The sequence below is a fragment of the Protobothrops mucrosquamatus genome, unplaced genomic scaffold (assembly GCF_001527695.2).
Source record: "Protobothrops mucrosquamatus isolate PMUCROS unplaced genomic scaffold, P.Mucros_1.0 scaffold1120, whole genome shotgun sequence".
NCBI lineage: Eukaryota > Metazoa > Chordata > Lepidosauria > Squamata > Viperidae > Protobothrops > Protobothrops mucrosquamatus.
In genome coordinates, this window is record NW_015387338.1 from 395847 (window position 1) to 418048 (window position 22202).

The window sequence follows — 22202 nt, forward strand, 5'->3', positions numbered from 1 at the left end:
GATCTCATCGGGTTATATTTATATCTTTTGATTCTCTTTTCCCCCCTCTCTATTCAGTTTTAGTCTATGTGTTTTTAAAAGATTATATATAAAATACACCTAATGTAAACATGCTGCATATTTCTTTTTCCTTTCTTTTTCTTTTTCTGCAGATACCAATTCATAGAAGAAGCCTTTCAGAATCAAAAAGTAATAATTGACACTCTTATTACAAAATTGATGGAAAAAAGCAAGTATATAAAATATACAGGGGAGCAGATTCAAAATAGGTATTGAGTTTTATTTTGCAGTATTAAATATTATTTTAATATCTCAATTAGCTTCTTTTTCCTGTTAAAAAGTTTCAATAAAATGAAGTTTTATTTGCAGTAATTGGATTCATTTAGTTTTTACCTCTCTACATTTGACATGTAGAATATTGAGTTTAATATATGCACATGAAAATGCCTAAAAGAGAATCAGAGTAAGATAATTTTGAGCTTTATTCACATCAGATGAACTTGGAGGACTTTGAATGTAATTATTCCTAAGTATGTTTTAATAATATAACAAATGGCAGTTAATCAAAACAAAGCATAAATCTTTTCCTACAGTGGCCAAGTAAATATCTGCAGGTTATTTATAAGCAAGATGAATGCACTGGATACAGCGAAAGAAAAACAGAATTCCTACCCTAAATCATGCTACCTAAAATGTAATAAATTTTTTGGCAGAAGGGGTAACTTGGTAATTGCATGGTCTGATAAATATCATAATCAGGAAGAGATTATGGAGGAGACATAATTATGTTATGTGGCTATAAGCCTGCCCAGATATTTTTAAAAGAAAAAAGAAAACTGAGGGTTGAATGAAAAGTAATGCCTTTGCCTCCATAATTTTAGTTTAATAGTGGTATTCTAATACATGAAACAGAAAAATATTCCAGGAAATGAGCTCTTTGCCTATATTTACTTCTTCACATAATCTCCACCATTCACTACACACTTCTCCCAACAATGGACAAACTTCTTAAAGCCATCATGAAAGAACTCCACACTTTGTCTCTTCAACCAGGTCCTGACAGTCCTTTCCAAATCTTCATTTGAGTCAAATAGATGCCCACAAACTATTTTTGGGAAAAGGTAGAAGTCAGATGGCACCAAATCTGGAGTGTATGGCAGATGGGGTAAGACAATCTGATCCAAGTTCGCAATTGCCTCTTGGGTGGCTTGTGATATGTGAAGCCTACTATGGTCATGTTAGAAAAAAATTTCATTCTTGTGCTTCTAAACTCTGCTTAATCATTGTTTCAAAGTTTTGAGTATGACATTATAGTGCTCTTGAGTTGATGGTGATGTCTGGTTCCAGGTAGTCAATATGAACAACACCATCTGCATCCCAAAAAACTAATCATGAGTTTTCCTGCCAAAGCCTAGTTTTTTAATTTTTCTTCCACAGGTGAAAATTAGGGATGATGTTTATGGACAGATGCTTCATTTCTGGGTCATAATGATCAGCCTATTCTATGAAGAAATTCTTCAGTTTCATTCTTGTAGTATGGCAACGATTGCCAACAAATTTCAATTCTTGATGGTTTCATTTCTGCCATAAGCATGCTAGGAGCATCTTGCACAATCTTTCTGATATTGAAGAGAAGAACATAAATAATGTTCCTATGAAATGCTGAGCTTGGCAGCAAGTTCCTTTCAAGTGATCCACCAATTGTCCTTAATCAGTTCATCAACATTTCTTGTGTGAAGCTCAGCCAATGCTGTCAAAAGGCTTCTACTTTATTGTTCATGGCACGAATCACCTCTTCCTGATTCACAATCTTTACATTTTTGGCTAGTGCTCCCATCAGCAGTCATCACCATAAACAACCTGGGTTTGGTGGTGAATTTCAAATGGAAAGACTCCTTCGACAGTCAAAAGTTCAGTCATGATGTGTTATTTAAAGTACCCTGATGAATACTCACTGCAGACTTCCATCTCATAAACACAGTAACACCATCTTTTCTAGTAGCAACTTCATGATAATTAAAGTGAATGATGCTAAATAATGCATCAGAGCTTCTAACATGTCAGTAACTATTGGTGACTTATACCACTGGAGGCATTGCTTTTCATTCTACCCTTGTAAACCCATCAGTGGTAAAATTTACTCTCCTATTCCCCTTTGGTTTATTTTGAAACGTTTCTCTGAATATCTGTTAGAGATACCTTCCATTTTCCCTTCTAGTTATAATAGTCACCTAACCATGTAGCACTCTTAGGCAATTATTTTAATCAAGCATGATGGGGGCCTATTATGTCACTGTAAGTGGGTGCAGTAGCTTTTGTACAGATTATTTTAATATAGTATTACACACATTCTCCTAAGCAAAACAATAATGGTATGAGTCCACATTCTCTGTGAACCTGTTGCCGCATCTATTAGCATAGTATTTAAAAAAGAATCTGAGAATAATGAAAGAGCTAAGATGCCAGGACTGCACACACTAGATTTTGACAGTTATTAGCTGCTTTAATATAGAATATTCTCCAGAGTCTTTCAGTGTTTTCTTGAAGCTTAAAGAAATTGGCTGATATATTAGATGGCCTTTTAGCAATTATAAAATCTATGTGTTTGGTTTGTATTTATATATATACAATAACACTTTATTATTATTATTATTATTTAGATTTATATCCCGCCCTTCTCCCGTAGGACTCAGGGCGGCTGACAATCAATTAAAATACATAAACAACAATACAAGTTTAAAATTAATTAAATATTTAAAGATTGTCCAATTTAAAATATTAATTAAAACCCCTCTAAAAATTACCCTAGGCCAGTCCTGCAAGCTGGAATAACCAAGTCTTGAGGGCGCGGCGAAAGGAAGGGAGATCAGGGATAACCCTGATCTCTGGGGGCAGTTCATTCCAGAGGGTGGGAGCTCCCACAGAGAAGGCCCTCTGCGAATCCTGGGCATCATATTGACAAAATATAATAATAATAATAATAATAATAATAATAATAATAATAATAATAATAATAATAATAATAATTAATAATTAATAATTAATAATAATAATACAGTTGGAAGGGACCCTGGAGGTCATCTAGTCCAACCCCCTGCTCAGTCAGGAAGCCCTAGACCATTTCGCTTTTCTTTTGATTTTGTCAATATATATACATGCACACACCATTTGTATGTATTTGTATTTTGGTGTGCATATACGTATATGCATACAGATAGAAAGATATTCTATTTAAATTCCTATGTTGAACAAACCACGCTGCTATGACATCCCAGATATGTACAATACATGCCTATTGCACTTTGGTCTCTTGTTAATTATATTCTTGACACTAAGAAAAATGACAAAAATCACCACATTGTGCTGCATATAACTTTTTTGTGTTTTGTGTAGCTTTGAAATGTGCAATTTATGTATAGAGAGGTAGCATTTGAGCAACCTTGGTTGATTTTGAAAGGTAAGCTGGATTTGAACTCGTTAATAATTAGATAGGTAACAAAAAAGATAGACTACATTGGAAATTTGAAAAAGATATTTTAAAGGACATAGTGGCAAAGCATTTCTTTACTGTTGTCAAGAAAATGAAATATATGCAGAAGTCACCAGCAGTTAAGCTTGAAGATTTATTCTTAATTAAATGCTGCTGTGATATTTTGTACAATATCAAGATCTGAACATCAGCAACATCACAAATTGTGATCACTGTACTGTTATAAATATACTAAATAGTCTTTCTACATTTTATAGAATCCATGAAGTGAATCGGAATCAAAAACTGGTGGAACAAGATGTTAAAGTTGCTATTTTCACATTGATGGTAGAAATAAACAAAAAGGGAAAAGCTCTGCTGCATCAGCTTGAGGTAGATTTTATCTTGCAAGGCACTCTATTAAAGCGGTCTTTAGTGCAAAGTGCAGAGGCAAGGACCTCTGACAAGTACATGATGTTTGCATTATGTATGCCTAAAAAAAATCTGGGTATATCATATTTTATTAAAATACTTAATAAATAATAACAAAATAATATGTTCTGAAAGATTTCAGAATCAGTAGGTGAGACTTACATTTGACTTTCTGGGAAAGCCAGCAGGGAAGGTTATAAGCGGTGATCCTATGGTGTTGCAGTTGGTCGTAAATGTAAGCCAGTTGCCAAAAATCCAGATCATGGTCATGAGATCACAGGGGTGCTCAGACAGCTGGAATTTTGAGCATGGCCATAACCATTTGTTCCGTGCCATCATAATTTTAAATGGTCTCTGAATAAATGGTCATAAGTTGAGGACTACCTCTAATACCTTACATCTTTCCTCTGATAAATGGAGTGTTATCTATAAAAAAACTTACAATAAAATTGGGTAGTGTTTATGGTATCCATATGTTTTATTCAAATAATGATGTTCATTCCATAATTTAATATTTTTATTTTAAAAAGTGGAATCCTCTTTGTGTTTAGCTAAATCTGAATATTTCCAGTTATTCCATTATATTCCACTTCCTAGTTTGCTGATTTTACTACTTGTCCCATCCTTCAAGTATTTTGTTGTTATTGTTTATTTATTTGTAGGTTATTGGTTTTTTTGCTTTAACTTCTACAAAGTTGACATTTTCTTATAACACAAATATTTCCTTTAAAAATTCCTCATTCATGCGTTTATTATATTTATGTACTATTGAATCGGTAATTTACCAGCAGGGAAAAAAACAATAAAGTTATAACAACAAATCAATAATAATGCAATCAACTTAAGGTGCCAGCTATGATTTATATATTATTAGTGCAGTAATAATTGCACCTTGAAAGCCCTATGGAAATGTTCTGCTTTAACTGCTTCCTAGCTTTATAACAAGGGGAGTGCCAACCAGGCCTTGGGGCAGAGAAGTAACTACAAAGATGTGTTAGTACAGAATAATTGTGTTGCAATTAAAAATTGGTTTGCTGTTAGAATAAGTGATAGCATCTTATTTGTAATAGTAAGTTTGTACTCAATATGCAGAGTAGAATTTAGAGCAAAACTGTTCCTAGGTCTCAATCTCAGATGTTCTTTCCTAACACACCCCATGCTCCATAGCTGAAGACAGTAGCAAAGTTCTGCATTTGAACAAGGTGTAGTGCTGAAGAAAATACATATTTAATAGAATTTTTGAACAATTCTTAACTTCAAGATCCACTCCTGATTCATCCCAGAAAGAAATCCAGGAGATTAAATAAGATTAGACAACTCTGTGCTATAATTGGGTACTCTGCTGCGAGGACTGTCTGACATTTCATTACCTCTGGAAAGGCTTTTTAAAAATTCATCCATCATTCAGTTGGGATTTTTTTAGCAGTTCTTTCTTTCTCCTGGACTTTTTTTTCCAATGGAATGTTATCTTCACTCTGTTATTGTTTTACTCCTAATTTTATATCAATTTTATACATATAAAAAGACAATTTTAGTCATGTTAATTCATGTGACTGCAAAATTCTATCTAATTTTTATCTTAATTACAGAGGAAGAAGTAGTTTCATTCAAATTTCAGTTGATTGTTTTCAACCCGTTACAGAGTGCTTTGTGCGGGTTGTGTAATTAGGGCTATACAGGTTAGTCATTTCAGTTTTAATATAAGGCAAAATGGAAATACTGTAGTCTTTGAATCAAAGATTACCTAAATATTAATATAATAAAGGATTTCAGTATTAATGATTAAAAAGTTCAAGGCTGACTCTGGTCTACTCTCTTGAAGAGATGGAATGTGATATACACAAACATAGAATAATGACTTAGTGGTTTGATCTGCAGAAATCAACAGAAATGATCATGACCTTATCTTTCTTTGTTGCAGTGTCTAGCTAAGGAACACCGAGCAAAGCTTTTACAACAGCAGCATGAAGTGTCAGGACTTTCTAAACAACTGGAACACGTTATGAACTTTTCTAAATGGGCAGTCTCCAGCGGGAGCAGCACAGCCTTATTGTATAGCAAACGCTTGGTATGGATAAATTGTTAGTTCAAATTTGCAATCCTTACGCAGTTTTTCAGATTTTTACAGCTCTTCTTTTCAGAGATACATTTGCAGCACTATGGAAAAGATAATTTATAATGGAAGCTCATGTTTTTAAAATTCTAAATTCTGACTTAAGTGTAACTTTTACATTAGAAGCACTGAAATTCGAGAAAAATGCTATCCTGGAGAAATGTATAGAAAAAAAACGATTTGAAATTTCAACTTTGTCAACTTTGTAAAATTGTTCACATCACAAAAAGTGTTCATATTGCTATCATTGTGTTGAGGAGTATCATTTTCTTCTATTCTTGATATCCCCAGATGAAATCAGGCTTCATTTGGAATACAATATACTGATATTTCCTGTTTTTTAATAATTTAGGTAACTTTTGAGGCAGTGGAAAAGAATAATGAAAATCTAAAAATCTGTGAGGAGGGCAAGATTATTACAGTAGTTGTGATGTGTCAAGAAGGGACCAGGTGTGGGTTGGTGCGAACAAAGAGGCAGAGACCAGGTGCTCTCTCTAAGTCACACATTTATACAGCGCTGGACAAAGGTGGGTTCTCCCATAAGATTGGAAGAACCCTGAATACAATTTCAAGCACACATAGATAAGGCTTCTTAATTACATAACTGGAATTCTCCTTACAAGAGATAAGGTACACAAGTTACAAAAATACTTGTGCACACAACTTGTGGTTATATTCAGCTTGTGATTACTTTATCAAAGTCTCACAACTATATTGCACTAGTGAGACCACACTTGAACTACTGTGTCAGTTCTGATCACCATTATTCAGAAAAGATGCTGAAACCCTAGAGAGAGTGCAGAGAAGAGCAGCAAAGGTGTGATAAGGAGTTTCGAGACTAAATCATATAATAATTGGCTAAGAAAATTAGCATAATGAAGAAAACGGGAGACATGATAGCAGTCTTACTTGAAAGAAATGACTTTCCCTTTCATCACTACAAATATAAAAGTATTAGTAACTTGTCGCTATCTTAAAATACAACAGAGGATCTTTTCATCCTATATCGCATCTCTTACCTATAAGCCAATCTTACCTAGTCAGCAAAAATCTATCAAGGCTTACCAGAGATAACAAATCTAACCTTGATCAAATAATCCAATTTTATCTTCCTTTCTTTAACTTTTAAGAATCTTGATTTTTTAAATCCCTTCAAATAATGTCTTTTTTATTTATTTTTTTTGTGCTGATTGGAGAATTCTGGGTGCTGAGGTCCACACATCTTAAAGTTGCCAAGTTTGAAAAAACAGTTCTATATTATCACTCCTTGTCCTCTTTCATTCATTCTGCTTGGAGATTATACTGACTTCTAATGATTTTCTTACATGATTCCTATTTTTTTCCCTACAGTTCTTCTGCTTTCACTCCAATTTCCTCACTTCCTTTGTTTCATTCCTTTCTTCCATTATATCCATTCCTTAAGATCCTCTCTTGACACTCTGGCATATGGGCCTATCCCACACTCAGAGCTTTTAGTTCACTATATGATCACAAATAATTAATTCAGATATATGTTTAGATCCATTCAGTGTTATCATGTGTACATTTGTTTTAATTTATTTGGGGGGGGGGGGTAATACACTGTTCCAATCCAACAGAGCTTTAAGCATCATGACTTATGCTTAAATGACATTTTTAAAGCAAACAGGTCTGTTTCAGAGCAATTATTCATCCAAACAACCACCATTGTCATTAATTCTTGACTCTCCAAACTAGACTTCTATACTTGCCTTCTCACTCATCCATTTGTGTCTTCTAACCGAATGATATTTACTGCATCACATTCTGAACATTGTAGTTTTTCCCCCAAAATACATTCCTGATACTTTCATGATCACAATTCATTGGAATGTAATATTCACTATAACTGTCATGCAATATACTGTATGCAACAGTCCAAATATGTAATCTGACTATTCTGGTGTGCATGAAAATAGGAACCAATGGATTCATATTTTTGTAAACACCAAGAACAATCTAGATGACCCAGCCTTTCTCTATATTAATCATTCATAATTTTAAACCTAAACTTTCATTTCCCTCTCTGTATTCTTTAGCTGCACTGCATAAAATCAGATCACCATTTATTCAGATTGGCTACATCTTTCTCTTAGTTTTACAAACGCCTAGTAGAGTTGTTGGGAATCAGAGTGTATCTAAAAATTTAACAAATAAATAAAATATCTTTTTTTCATTCATTAATTCAGGCTTTTTAATCTTATGTTCCTGTTAACATTCCAAATTGAAGTTTTTCATATTCCTTGATTGTCAACAGATGGTCCCGTGAAAATTACTAGGACATTTAATGTAAAGTGACCAATGGGCTATTGCCCATATGTCACCAGTTATGAGTCATGTGTAATGTTCTGTCACGCTGAGATAGTTTCATATTAATATAGTCTTCTTCTTTTTCTAGATTACATACCGATTACGATACCTCCTTAGGGCAAGGTATGATGCCTTACCAGTATCTAATACTACCATTCAATTTCACTGTGATCCTAGTTTCTGGGCCCAAAATATTTTCAACTTAGGTATGATGAACTTTATTTGGTTTTATTAATAAAAACTTTATATTACTTGATACGTTTATCACATTAAATAATTGTATTTTATTTATTTTAAGTACTTTTTGAAATAAATAGAATATATATTTTATTGAACTATATACCATCTCTGAGTAATGATACATACTTTTCATTTTGATTTGCCCTCCATTCTATCTCTAGCATGGGGAATCCTATGTGAAGATAAAATTGTATGTGGCAGTGTGCAGTGTGTGTTCTGGTACACTCATCTTGTTTTGCTCTATTTGCAGGTGATTCAATGTCTCAGTTGGCTATAGGTTATATTTATATTTAGCGTATCAGTCACTTACAGCAGAGTTCCCCAACCGTTTCAGCTTTGCAGGTGGGGGGGGTGGAGAGGGGATGGTTCCGCATGGCGGACAAGCACACCCAGTTCCTTTTGCGCAAGCTGCAGGTATGTGTACTTGCTGCAGGCGCAAATAGCACACATGCTCACACGCTAATAGCACAAGTGAGGATACGCACTCATCCATTACTTCCATGACCTGGTTCTGAAAGGCTCAAGGCCAGGTAATGGGCTGTGGGTTGGGGACCCCTGACTTACAACTATGTATCTAAAAGTGTATAACTTTGTTAATTGAAGTGACATTATATAGGAAAGTTGTTATTTTAATAGTGTGCTATATTAATTGGAAGTTTGCCAAGTATATACAGGTAGTCCTTAACTTGTGACGACAATAGCGTTCAAAATTTCTGTTGCTATGTGGGACAGTTGTTAAGTGAATTTTGCCCCATTTTATGACTTTATTGCCACAGTTGTTAAGTGAAACACTGCAGTTAAGTTAGTAACACAATTGGTAGGTGAATCTGGCTTCCCCATTGACTTTGGTTGTCAGAAAGTTGCAAAAGGTAATCACATGACCCCGGGACACTGCAACCATCATAAATATGAGTCATTTGCCAAGCATCTGGATTTTGATCAGTGACCATGATGCTGCTGCAATGGTCGTAAGTATGAAAAATGGACATAGTCACTTTTTTCAGTGCAGTTGTAACTTCATTGACTGAATGAACTGTTGTAAGTCGAGGACTACCTGTACTTGGCAGTTTGTAAATACCTGGTCAATACCTTAATGCATTTATATTGTTTCAGGCAATTAAATAAAAATATGTCTAATAAAGTAGCTCTAGATTAACAATGTTTAGCACAGAGGGGTGTCAATGACTGATGCCAGAAAAGATATCTATTATTTGTGATAGAGTTATCTTCAGTCAAATTGTAACTTATAAATATAATTGTCTTTATTTAGGTTCTTTGGTAATTGAAGATAGTGAAATCCCACCACATATGCCTAAAAGCCCTGTGACGGAACCAAACATACAAAGTGGGTTACCTTCAAATCAACTATCCAAGTTCCCAACGCAGATCAGTTTAGCTCAACTTCGACTTCAGCACATGCAGCAGCAGGTGCTTGCTCAGAGGCAGCAGGCACAGCGGAGGGCAGGTCCCGTGGGGCTCCCAGACCCTAGAATTGCAGGGCCCATGCACCAGACTCCTCCTCCACCACCACCACCTCCTCCTCCCCCTCCTCCTCAGGTAAGTTACAGCAAGTCCAGAGTAGGAGACACTTAGCTATTTCTACTTTATTCGGAGGAAAAGATAAAGGTAGCATCAAAAACATTATTACACAGATTAGTATTTTGTGCATTTTACCACACTATATAACTGTCAGCATTAATTTTTATTATTCTAGGAGCTCGGGCTGCTCTAGCATCCCTAAAATATTAATAGGTTTAAGCCACTCCCTTTTCAGACTTCTATATATCTTTTTCTCTTTAAACAGACTGTGAAACTCTTAATTTTTTAGGCTGCACTGTTTTATGTTGGAAATGAATATCACCACCCCCCAAAATGATTTATCTTTTATAATTTCTTTAGCAAACATTTAGGAAAAGATTTGTTATAACTAATGACCTATTAGCTAAGAAAGTTGTTTTTGTACTTCCAGCAGCCACCTCCACGTTTGGTAAACTTTCAGAATCACAATTTCAAATCCATTGGATCAATTCCTCTGGCTCAGCCAGTGAGGTTTCCTCAAAATCAAAGCATACCACATTCATCTGTAAAGCCATCTCCACTACAGATGGCAATTTTGGCACAGCAAGCCATTAAACAGGTACATTCTCCATGTGATGCGTAATAGTATATCAAGAACTTTAAATATATTATAAAATCTATTTTGCTATCTAGAAGAAAGGTAAATTAGTCAGCTCAATGGTTTTATTATTGGAAAGGAGGCACATTTTTGTTTGTTGGCTTGCTTATATATTGCTCATTTGGAATAATTTTTGCACTTTCAGAGCTACTTGTATCAACTTTAACATTAATAATTAAGCAGAGCTCTATCAATCCTTATCCGCAATGTTCCATGCAGCTTTAATATCTCCTGTACATGGATTATGAAATAAATTATTTTCCTCTTCCTCCTCCTTTTTCTAGTGGCAGATCCACAGTGGTCAGGTTTTGGCTAATTCCTCGAGTGCTAGCAGTACAACATCCACTCCCTCCAGTCCCTGTGCTGCTGGAAATGATGGGAAGACTTTTGTTCCATCTATGATTGATCTGAATTCAACAATGAGTGGTTCCTGTACCTTGCCTTCTTTACCAGATGTGAGATAATGCTATATTTCTTGACTTTTTTGAAAGGTTTATTATTCCAGCATGCTTTATTATTCTAATACAAAACTTGATGGAGTTATGCCATACAGCTTGGGATTAAAGTATACCTAGTGCATAAAGTAGTGACTTCTTTTTAGAGCACATTTTGGAAGTGCCTTTTTAATATCTAATCATTTTAGTGATATTAATGATCAAGGTCCTATGTGTTTAGGTCCTTAATGACTTTTCCAGCGAGTTAAGAGCTAGCATCTGTATAGCCTTTAACTTTTCTGTATGTCTTCTGTCTCAAACACCCCTAAGTTTCAACACAAGGCTATCTACTTTGCTACTAGAGGAAACTTGCTTTTTGTTAAAAAGTAGTGAGATAATGTTTTCCTATCTAGAATCCTTACCATTTATCATTATATTAAGATTGACTGTTCAGGAAGTGTACCATTGGAAAGTATTGGGAAGAGAGAAGCATTTGCAGAGCACACCCAAACCAAACAATCTTCACGCAAAACTGTGCAGTCTCCTAACTCTTCAGTTCCATCTCCAGGACTTTCTGGTATGACAACTATTATCATTTTTAAAACTCTTATTATTAAACTTAGACAGAAACAAGATCTAAAGCATTGGGAAAGAGAACATTAGTGAAAATACCTAATCACACGGAAAGAATATGGCTGATATAGAAATACCCTTGCTGGTTGCCAAATAGCTATAGTGAAAGGAAAGTTATAGAAAGATTTGTAAAGCTCCTTTTTAAAAGACAATATAGTAATAATAGAAGAGAAGATAAAGAATTTTAACCATATATAGAATTAAATGAATATTAAAAAGTAGAGATTCTTAACTAAGTAGTAAACCAGAACTAAAATGGAGAGGATTATGGCATTGATGAAGGCAATGCTGATTATAATTTAAAAGAAAATATTAGCAGCTAGAGCAGTGGTTCTCAACCTGTGGGTCGGGACCCCATTTGGGGTCGATCGACCATTTCATGGGGGTCGCCAAGCAAGGCTGTCCGCCATTTTTTTTGTCCGCCATTTTTTTTCCCTTTTCCGGTGGGTGCCTTACCTCCCTTGGGCTGGGCCAGCTGGTGGTCAGCCTGCTCCGTCTCTGCTGCTTGCCAGCTACGCCTCGGCCGGCGCAGGGGGCGGAACCACACATGCGTGGCGCTCCCGGGCAGGGAAAGTCCTTGACTTACGACCGGTTGGGTAGTCCTCGACTTACGACCGGTTTAGTCCTCGACTTACGACCGGTTTAGTCCTCGACTTACGACCGGTTGGGGTCGCAGCATTAAAAAGGTTGAGAACCACTGAGCTAGAGCATGAAAAAAAAATGAAAATTTTTGAAAAAATGAAACAATCCATCTCAGCCACTGGAAGTTTTTGTTTTTTGAAACTCAGAAGAATGGATGTTTGTTTTTGTTTCTCAGTTTTAAGGAAAAAACAGAACACTGTAGAATTTTACAAAATCAGATTATTTGACATAAAGCATAAATGAGGCCTTGAGAAAAATGTTTCTCATTCCCATTTAGAAATTCACTTTCATTTTTTAAGCAGGAAAACTAGGCACAAATATCAACCTCCCACTCTTCATATTTCACATTTTTCCACTATTATAGGATACATTTGTCAAATTTGTATAGCCACCCATCTCACAAATGAGTGACTGGGGGTGGCATAACAGAATAGATAATTTACTAATATTTAAAGTGCAGTTTAATATGTATTTCAAATATTAATAGGTTTCATGCCAGGATTTCTTCCTAGCCTGATGATTTTTCCCCTTATAATTTTAGGATTGGTTACTGTTTCTGGTGTCCATCCTTCAATGCGTTCACCCAGTGCCTCTAGCGTAGGAAGTCGAAGCAGGTAAGTAGACCATGTTAGTAAAAACTGATTCTGATAAAAAAAGTTGCATGGATTAGCACAGTGGGGCTTTATTTTCAAGAATTCTCTAGCCATGAAACAAGAACACCCATCAATAGCCCAGCAATGTATATTAAGCGGGTAGGGATAAGGTAAAACATACAAGGTAAAACATGCAAAACATAATTTTTACAAAGAAGATACATCATATGAAGATAAATTTTATATTGATTCTGCAGAAAACAAGAGAAATGTAAGTACTATTAATTTAAAAGAGCTTAGATGATACTCTTTGGAAAGGTCAGATTTTAAGTATTTAAAAATTAGGGCTTAAAAAAAAAAGATTTTACCTAGATGAAGAAAAAATACAAATAGACAACTATGGAAAATGTTACCTTTTTATCATCTTGCTATGATAATCCACCCATTTTAATTTTGTAGTTGAAATGTATTCAGTGTAGTTGAAATGTGTGCAAAAATGTTTAATATTTTTGAAAATATACAATTTTAGTCGGCATTAAATTCATCAGGGTTTGTGTTAAACCATGAACTTTATAGAAAAATTATGGCACAGATTGATTTTCCCCACCTTATGCAAGCAATAATTTCTGAAAGCATTGTTGTGCTCTGATTCAAATAATGCAAAACCTGTTTTAGTAATCTTTCCTTATTTTTCTGTATACCTCATTTATAGCTCTACTTCTTCTGGCAAACCATCAGGTGCAGATTCAACCCAGAGAGTCCCTGTGGTCATGTTAGAGCCTATCAGAATAAAACAAGAGTCTGGTGTGCCAAGTGAGAACTATGATTTCCCAGTTGTCATAGTGAAGCAGGAAACAGTTGAAGAATCCCGTAATCAAAATGTAATCAAAATTATGAGAAATAGTCTTAAATACTTAAGGGTACTAACATGTTTTTATAAATTAGTTGAGTTACAATATTTCTGCTGAAGAAAGCTTAGAAATCTAAGAGGTTCATTTTCGAGTCAGGAATAAAAACCACCGGCAGTTGATTGAATCAGAAGTGAAGGAGTGTGCAGTATCAATCAATCAGTCAATTTTATTTATGGCCCAAAGGCCCAAAGCCATCAGAGGCAGGTATGGTGAGCCTTTCCCTGCAAGCCTTTTATATAGGAAAACCTTACCTTTTCCCCTCAAAAATACACAAAAGCATGCCCTGTAGAAATTCCAAAAAAGTGCATTTAGCAAGTGTCTGAGAAATAGTGCTTTGTAGACAAGCACCCTGCTCAATCGTGATTTAAGCATTTGTTCATCAAAATCTCTTTGAGAAAAGCAGCTTTTTTTCTTATTTTAGCAAAAAGATCTCAGGTTTAGATCAGACAGGGCAGAATATTTACCCAATTACATTCATGTTTCCCATTGCATTTTCAATTTGTTCAGAACATATTCTAATTTGTGATTCTAAAACTTTTGTCCTGATTGAGGAAGGAAGACTATGTGGTAGGAGGAGCTAACTTCCTTTCCACAGAAGCATTTTATGATAAGAAACATTTAATGAAGTCTTGGTGGCTTTTTTTAAATCTAAGCTATGAATGTTCAAATCTTTGCTATAACAAAGGGCATATACAGCTGAACCAACTGGCTAGATAATATGTATAATTTGTCAAGGAGGCATGATTCTCTGTGTATATATTAACGTGTGCAAAAAAAGATGCTTCATTTTGATGAAATTAGACATTAATTTTTGTTTACAGTCCAGGTTTCCAAGAGCCATTCTTTCCTCAGTGTTACTGAATAGCAGCCACTCCTCTGAAGCATCAGTGTTGAGAACAGAAGCACCAGACAGTACAGGTGACCAACCATCCAATGGCAAGACAGCATGGATAGGATCACCACATGGGGGAGATGGCAGAAAAGATGATGATCCTAATGAAGACTGGTGTGCAGTATGTCAGAATGGAGGAGAACTTTTGTGTTGTGATAAATGTCCCAAAGTGTTCCACCTTTCATGTCATGTTCCTACACTCAGGAATTTTCCAAGGTAAAGTCTAAAGATAGCTCTTCTATGGCATAAACTCAAACATTATTTAAACGATTGCATCTGATTTTAAAGCTAAAGTGGAACCAGCAGTGTAAGGTTTAGTCTGTGAATGTATGAAACAAGATACCACTGTGGAATGGGTAGTTTAGTTCCTGTTCACATTTATGTAGGCTGATAAATACACCTGGATGCAGCAGCTGTATTTGTTCCAATTTTAAAGTATAACAAATAAATCTAGAATAGTGGCTTTGTTTTTCGTTACAGAATGCTGCTTAAAAATCAACTGTCTCAATATTTTTTCCAGCTTCAGATATTATACAACTAAATAATAGACTTTAAGTGGGTATATTATATAAAGAAAAAATCTCTTTTGAGTTGCTTATATTTCTATTGGATCTGTACTTTCCATTTAATGCTGTTAATTATTAAGAGCTGTAAGTTAGTCGCCATATTAAATCCCAAAGTGTTTTCTTTCAACAAGTGTGGGCACGCAAGTGTGATGGATGGCATAAAATTGTGATAAATAAATTAAATAAGGGCAGCAATTGTAATACTCACTGATAACCAATACTTTGGTTTTTTGTTGTCTGAGGATTACTAAGAAAATAGTTTTGTCAAAGCTAGTTGGGAATGGCCCTTACCACCTTTTTCTACCATCTAGATAGCTCTCTTTCTCCTGCTTTGAAGAGAGAAAACTATATACACACAGGACTGTTGCAGCAAAGCTATGAATTATTGTAGTTTGGGGGGGCGGGAGAGGAGGTGGCAGGTGGAGAGTGGCATAGGAAGAACATTCTGTTCTATCTTTCTCTATCAAATCTGTGAAGTAATCATTTAGGAAACAGGTCAGTCTGACCTTTTGTGTCTTTCAGTTTCATTTGGAGAAGAATGTTAATGTTTGAACAATTTGATTCCACTCAAAAGTAATTGTACCTATTTTAAGGATAACTATTTTAATACCTACCATCTTTGTTGTTGGGGATTGTCTTTCTGATTGACAAAGACACTCAACATTGAACAAAGTAATTTTTCCATCATTGGCTTCTTTGTAACCACTGTATTAACTTTTAACATTTATTGTAAAAGATAGGTGAAAGAATTAGCTTGCAAGCATTCCGAATGCAAAAATGTGAGGCTTATGTCAATCTTTTTTCATTTTTTTTCTCAGTGGTGAATGGATTTGCACATTCTGCCGTGATTTATCTAAACCTGAAGTAGAATATGATCGTGGTGTCTCAACCCATGTTTCTGAAGAAAAAAGAAAACTGGATGGCAGTCTGGGTTTGGCACCAATAAATCAGAGGGTAATTTCATTGTATTGTGTTCATTCTACAAACTAGTTCCGAAAAAAGTGCAAGATAATAAAAATAATGAATGAATTAATGTTGAGAATCTGAGACAAAAATACAGATAGTAATAGAAATAGCACTTAGACTTATATACTGCTTCATAATGCTTTACAGCCCTCTCTAAGCAGTTTACAGAGTCAGCATATTTCCCCCAACAATCTGGGTCCTCATTTTATCAATCTTGGAAGGACTGAGTCAACCTTGAGCCGGTTAAGATCAAACTCCAGACTATGGGCATAGTTAGCCTGCAATACTGCATTCTAACCACGGCGCCACAGGCTCAACTCTTCTGGTTTTCTATTACATGCACATGTACATTTCAAACATTAGAACTTTATTAACTATTATAGAGTAATGTTGTGCTAATTTTAATGTTATCCATTTAAGCATTATTTTAATAGCGATATTCGGATAAATTGAGTATGTACCAATTTAGACTACTCAGCACTTATAATCAGAGCAATGTGTGTCTCTGGAATATTACGTTAATGTAAACTTGAGTTTCCTTTGCTTCAGAAATGGTTCATAAATATACTATCAATATACAAATAACAAATGGGTATGAGATATGGAATATTTAACTTGCTATATCTAATCCTTCATAGTTATGAAATATGCCCTTTATCAATGAAATATGTTATTTCAGAAGTTCAAATGATATATTTCACATTTGTGAATATTAAGTTAAAAATATTGGTAGAAAAAAAATCCATCAATTTGAGCAATTCATTATTACATTAAAGACTGCACGTTTACATAGTTTACATTGCTGTAATAAACTTTCAAGCTGATGTTCCAAATAATTTTATTTCTGTCCCAACATACAGAAATGTGAAAGATTACTTTTGTACCTTTACTGCCATGAAATGAGCCTTGCTTTTCAAGATCCAGTCCCTCCCACGGTAGGTTATTTTAATTTTATTACTTATCACTGATATTTGTTTGTATCCATTATTGGTTAAACAAGAAGACTTCTGTATTGTGCTTAAAAGTATACTGACTCCCTTCTATATTATTGGGTCTTCTCTTTTAATTATAATCTTTAGTTCATTCCAGTTGCTTCTAGTATTGGCCTTCAAGGTCTCCCTTACCATGTTTTTCTCCAACCCATAACATTTTGCCAAGCAAATAATTGTCAGTCAATCTGGCCCCTTAGTCCATTTAAGAACTCTCCAAAATTAATGTTCCACTCACTCTTTTGTAGTTAATTTCCAAATTACTTTAAATTCTTAAACTTACCTGAAACTGCTTTTCCTGAGGATTGAAGGAAAATCACCCAGTAATAAAACTTACTATCAAAAAAGTTTTTGGACATTAAGGTTTGCGCTGGTTAAGACTGAATGATGACACTTTATTGTTTGCTAATAGATAAAAGTATAAAAGAGCAGAAGTATCAGCTTTAAGTCCCATTAAAAAGAAGCTCCAGCTGATTTTGAAACTTTTTTTTTTATTTCTTCCTGATAGTTAACAGAAAATGTAGCAGGAACCACATTCCTCTTAAATATTGCAGCTGTGCAGTTTTAGCAAAATCGTATGCTTTGGAAAAGCTTCTTCTCTTGTCTGCAACCTCCTTAGTAAAATCAGGATAATAGGTACTATATTCTTTTTACAATCCCACTACACCTGGGATTTTTTTTTATTTTTGTCTAGTTCTATACAGAATGTCATTTTTATATATACAGTTATATACAGAAATTGAACAGTAGCAAAATTTAAACTGGTTCTCCAGTCCCTGATCTTTTTATATGGGTATTTTATACACACATTCAATTCCAGTTAAAAAAATCAGCAGGCAGAGAAAGAAGATTTCCATAAATTCTATACTGCAAGTTAATTAGGAATACTCTCTGTGTCAATCATATGCAGATTTTTCCTACATAATTGAAACTCCAGGAAAGTAATATGATTATTCAGAACATTGTGACTCGCACATTTTGTCATCTTCTGGTCTTTTCATTGACCCCTTGGGCTGGGACTTCCTCAGTCTGTTTAAAAAATTTGTTAGGCTCTGTAGTAACTGTTTAAGAAAAGAGATAGTCTCTTTTGGATTCGTAAGTCAGCAGGATGTCTTCCTCTGCTGCTTTTGATAGAGATGGGGGGTGATACAGCTGTAGTTCACTAAGCTTTCTTGGTTCTTGGTATTTAGAATTAAAGAATCAGTTATAACGGAACATTACAATAAATATTCTTAATTTACCAGTTTGATAAAATACTGCCATGTAACATAGGGTTTCATGCTACTTAAAGGGGGAAAAAGGAACAAGAAGATAAATCAGCTAGCATTAGCCCCAACCAGAAATCCATGGTGCCATCGGCCTTGAAGGTGGTGGCAGCAACACATCCCTAGCCATTGCTTGACCTGGCAGTTTTAGATAACTATTAGCCAGTCTCTAGTCTTCCTTTTGGGAGGGTAGTTGTGGAGAGATGGTGGAGCTGCCATGGCAAAGACTTGGAGAAAATAGATTATCAGGACTCAGACTAGATATGGAATTGAACTTATATTTATTGCTCTTGTGGATGATCTGTGGCAGGATTGGGATAGGGAAAATATAACCCTCCTGCTCCAACTTGATTTTGATACCATCAGTCACAGTATCTTCCTGGAGTACTGGCAAGGAGTGGCTTTTAAGTCTAATAAAATAAATAAACAAATACAATGTATAATCATCCGCAATACAGCTTGCTATTTGTTTTAGAACTATTACAGCTGAAAATATATTCTTCCCATTTCTTTTCATTGATGACATAAAAATAAATTTCTGTACGCCTAACAGCCATCTGGCTTAATATCTGCAATGTAACTTTTAATTCCAAAACAACAGAAAAACAAACCCCAACTAAACTTCTGAAATATTGATCTATTTCTTTCTAGGTGCCTGACTACTATAAAATAATTAAGAAGCCAATGGATTTGTCAACAATAAAGAATAGATTGCAAGCACATCACACAATATATACAAAGCCAGAAGATGTAATAGCTGATTTCAGGCTGATATTTCAAAATTGTGCTGAATTTAATGAGGTAAAAAAGAGTATAATATATTCTTATACATATGTTACTAAGAAAATATAATTGTTAACTGGTATTGTGTAAGGGAGGGAGGATGACAGGTGGGCCACCTCTTGGAAAATACCAAAATCACTACCCCAAAGAAAGATTTGTGGCCAGAGTGTAAATGCCAGCCTTCCATCCTACGGTTCAGCTAGGATTTCTGCTGTACCAAGGAGTCTAATTTTGGGTACCATGATAGTTTACAGAGCCATGTAATTATATATTATCATACACTAGTTCTCTTAACAAAAAATAATAGTATATATCTAATTACAAATTAAAATAATAATATAACTTTATTTGCCATTTCAGTACAGGTAATCCTCAACTTATAACCACTCATTTAGTGACCTTTTGAAGCTACAAGGACACTTTAAAAAGTAACTTATGACCGTTTTTCACATTTATGATTGTTGCAACATCTCCATGGTCATGTGATCAAAATTTGGATGCTTGGCAACTGGTTCATATTTATGATAGTTGCAGTATCCAGGGGTCATGTGATCACCTTTTGTGACCTGATAAGCAAAGTCAATGGGAAAGCCCGATTCACTTATCAGCCATGTTACTAATTTAATAACTGCAGTGATTCACTTAACAACTATGACAAGAAAGGTCATAAAATATGGAAAAACCACTTAACAACTGTCTCACCATAGAAATTTTAATTGTGGTTGTAAATTGAGGACTACCTGTACTATAAATACTGTAATGAAATATATGAAAGTTACAACATACCTGAAATTCTACAGAAGTGTTGACGAACTTGAGATTTATTTGTCTGTTTCCAAAATAAGAATTCACAAACATTTCTAGCAATATTTTATGTAATTATTATTCTAACATTATTAATATGTTTAATTTCTCCAACAGCCCGATTCTGAAGTAGCTGATGCTGGAATGAAACTTAGTTCTTATTTTGAGGAACTTCTGAAGAATCTTTTTTCAGATAGAAAATTCTCTGTTCAGCCTTATTGCCATTCTGATAAAAATAGTCCAGCCCCAACAGATGACTCAGATGATGATTTTGTGCAATCCCGGAAAAAACGCCTCAAATGGGAAGAGCACCATTTTTTTAAGTAAGCTGCTTATATGTACTCTTAAGCATTTTTTACTTAAATATTTATCAATTTTTCATTTTCTTAAAATAATTTTTGACATCATTGATTTCTACATATAAGGAATACTTAATGAAAGTAATGCCTTCCCCTGTTGGTATATATCTACCATGCTTATTTGGAAATGAATTACACTCTCAGTCCAGTGTGTTTTGGGAGGTAAAAAATTAAAAACAACTAATTAAATTAGAATTGGAAATTGCTATTTCAAGAAAATAGGGGTTTAGAAAAAAATTAAAATTATCAAAAGCATGTGGCTGGCCAAAATTATAATTCTTTACAGTTTTACTATACTTAAACATTAGTCATTGGGGGAAGAAAAGCACATGGTTTGCTATTGTCCTAAGTTCCTGAGAAGTACAATGAAACTGTAGTTTCCCAGATAATGACTTGTGCCCTAAAAGCGTGGGCAGATGAATTAAAGTTCTTTGAAAATCTATGTCTTTGTGTCTTTGTGTGATCATACGAAGAGAAATCTTAATGTAATGTTGGTTGGAAAACGTAATCCATGAGGGTTGAAATAAGACATGTACTTTAAAAAATACTGCAAGCTTTTCACTTCAGCTACAATACAAATGTATAAGTACTTTGGGGCAATTTGACCTAATAGTGATACTCATGGTGTCTGTTGGTAAATGTGGCTCCAAGTAAAATACTGTACCCTAGAAGTAGGCATTATCATGCCATTGGATCTTCTTTATTTTCTCTCCTGTAAAATAAAGACGATAGTTTGCTGCAACTTTGTGCTTTGTTGGAAGTATGCCCAACAGAGAAAAAGATAAACCGAAAGTATTGTAAGTGATTAAAGTAGCTGCTGGGAAACAAAATTACCGGTTGGCATTGTAATCCATGGGTGGTTAATTCTATATACATCAGTGGAAACATTCCTTGGCCACAATGTCAGTTGATAAGGTGGCTGGATGGAGACTTGGTAAAGCCAGGCTAGACTCTTGTTCTTGGTTGACACTGGTATGTGTGTATGGGAAAGGGGTAGATTAAGTGATGTGAGGAGAAGTATTGCCCCAATCATAGGCCCTGAATGTGAAGCAGAAGTGCTGAGTGCCCATGTTGGGTGCATCCTTCTATTCTGTTAATGGAGCATCTTGATAAAAATGGAATGGTTGGGGGGAGAGGGTGGGATTGATAATGGGTGCATGGGAAGATATGGTAGGTGGGGAAGGAAAGGGACCTGGTACTTATTATTATTGTCTCCTATCTTAACCAATTTTTCTCATTTGAATTTATTTATTTTCTTCTTGGAACTCAAATCTCATTCTTCATGTTCTTATTTTCACTTCAGATAACAGCAGAAGTAAGTTTAAGCTTCTCTATGTTACTTGTTTAAATTAGTCTTAGATCAGGGGTCTCCAGCCTTTCTGGGTTGGTGGCCCGGTGGGAGAGGGAGGGGCAGGTGCCTTGCATGTGCAAACATGAATGTGGCCACCCGTGCACATGCGTGCACAAACAGGCTGTGAGCATGCGCACCATGCAAACAGCTGTGAGCATGTGCGCGAAACTTGCAGTGACGCCAGCACCTGTGAGGCTTATGGCACCGCCACCGCCAGGCTCGCAGCAATGCCACAACCAGCGCGAGGATCATGCTG

General features: G+C 35.1%; 1 protein-coding gene across 1 annotated transcript in view; it reads left to right on the plus strand.

Annotated features, from left to right (window-relative positions):
• The window catches only part of TRIM24 (tripartite motif containing 24), a 45785-nt gene extending 24758 nt beyond the window's left edge, over positions 1–21027 (plus strand). Inside the window, exons 4-18 of the mRNA XM_015820325.2 lie at positions 153–269; positions 3748–3862; positions 5823–5969; positions 8431–8548; positions 9853–10139; positions 10552–10719; positions 11043–11213; positions 11634–11769; positions 13009–13081; positions 13773–13941; positions 14793–15079; positions 16248–16383; positions 17256–17330; positions 19301–19450; positions 20354–21027. Of these exons, the coding sequence (XP_015675811.2) occupies positions 153–269; positions 3748–3862; positions 5823–5969; positions 8431–8548; positions 9853–10139; positions 10552–10719; positions 11043–11213; positions 11634–11769; positions 13009–13081; positions 13773–13941; positions 14793–15079; positions 16248–16383; positions 17256–17330; positions 19301–19450; positions 20354–20563 (2359 nt within the window). The 3' untranslated portion in view covers positions 20564–21027. The remainder of the gene's footprint in view (positions 1–152; positions 270–3747; positions 3863–5822; positions 5970–8430; positions 8549–9852; positions 10140–10551; positions 10720–11042; positions 11214–11633; positions 11770–13008; positions 13082–13772; positions 13942–14792; positions 15080–16247; positions 16384–17255; positions 17331–19300; positions 19451–20353) is intronic.
• Positions 21028–22202: the final 1175 nt, after the last annotated feature.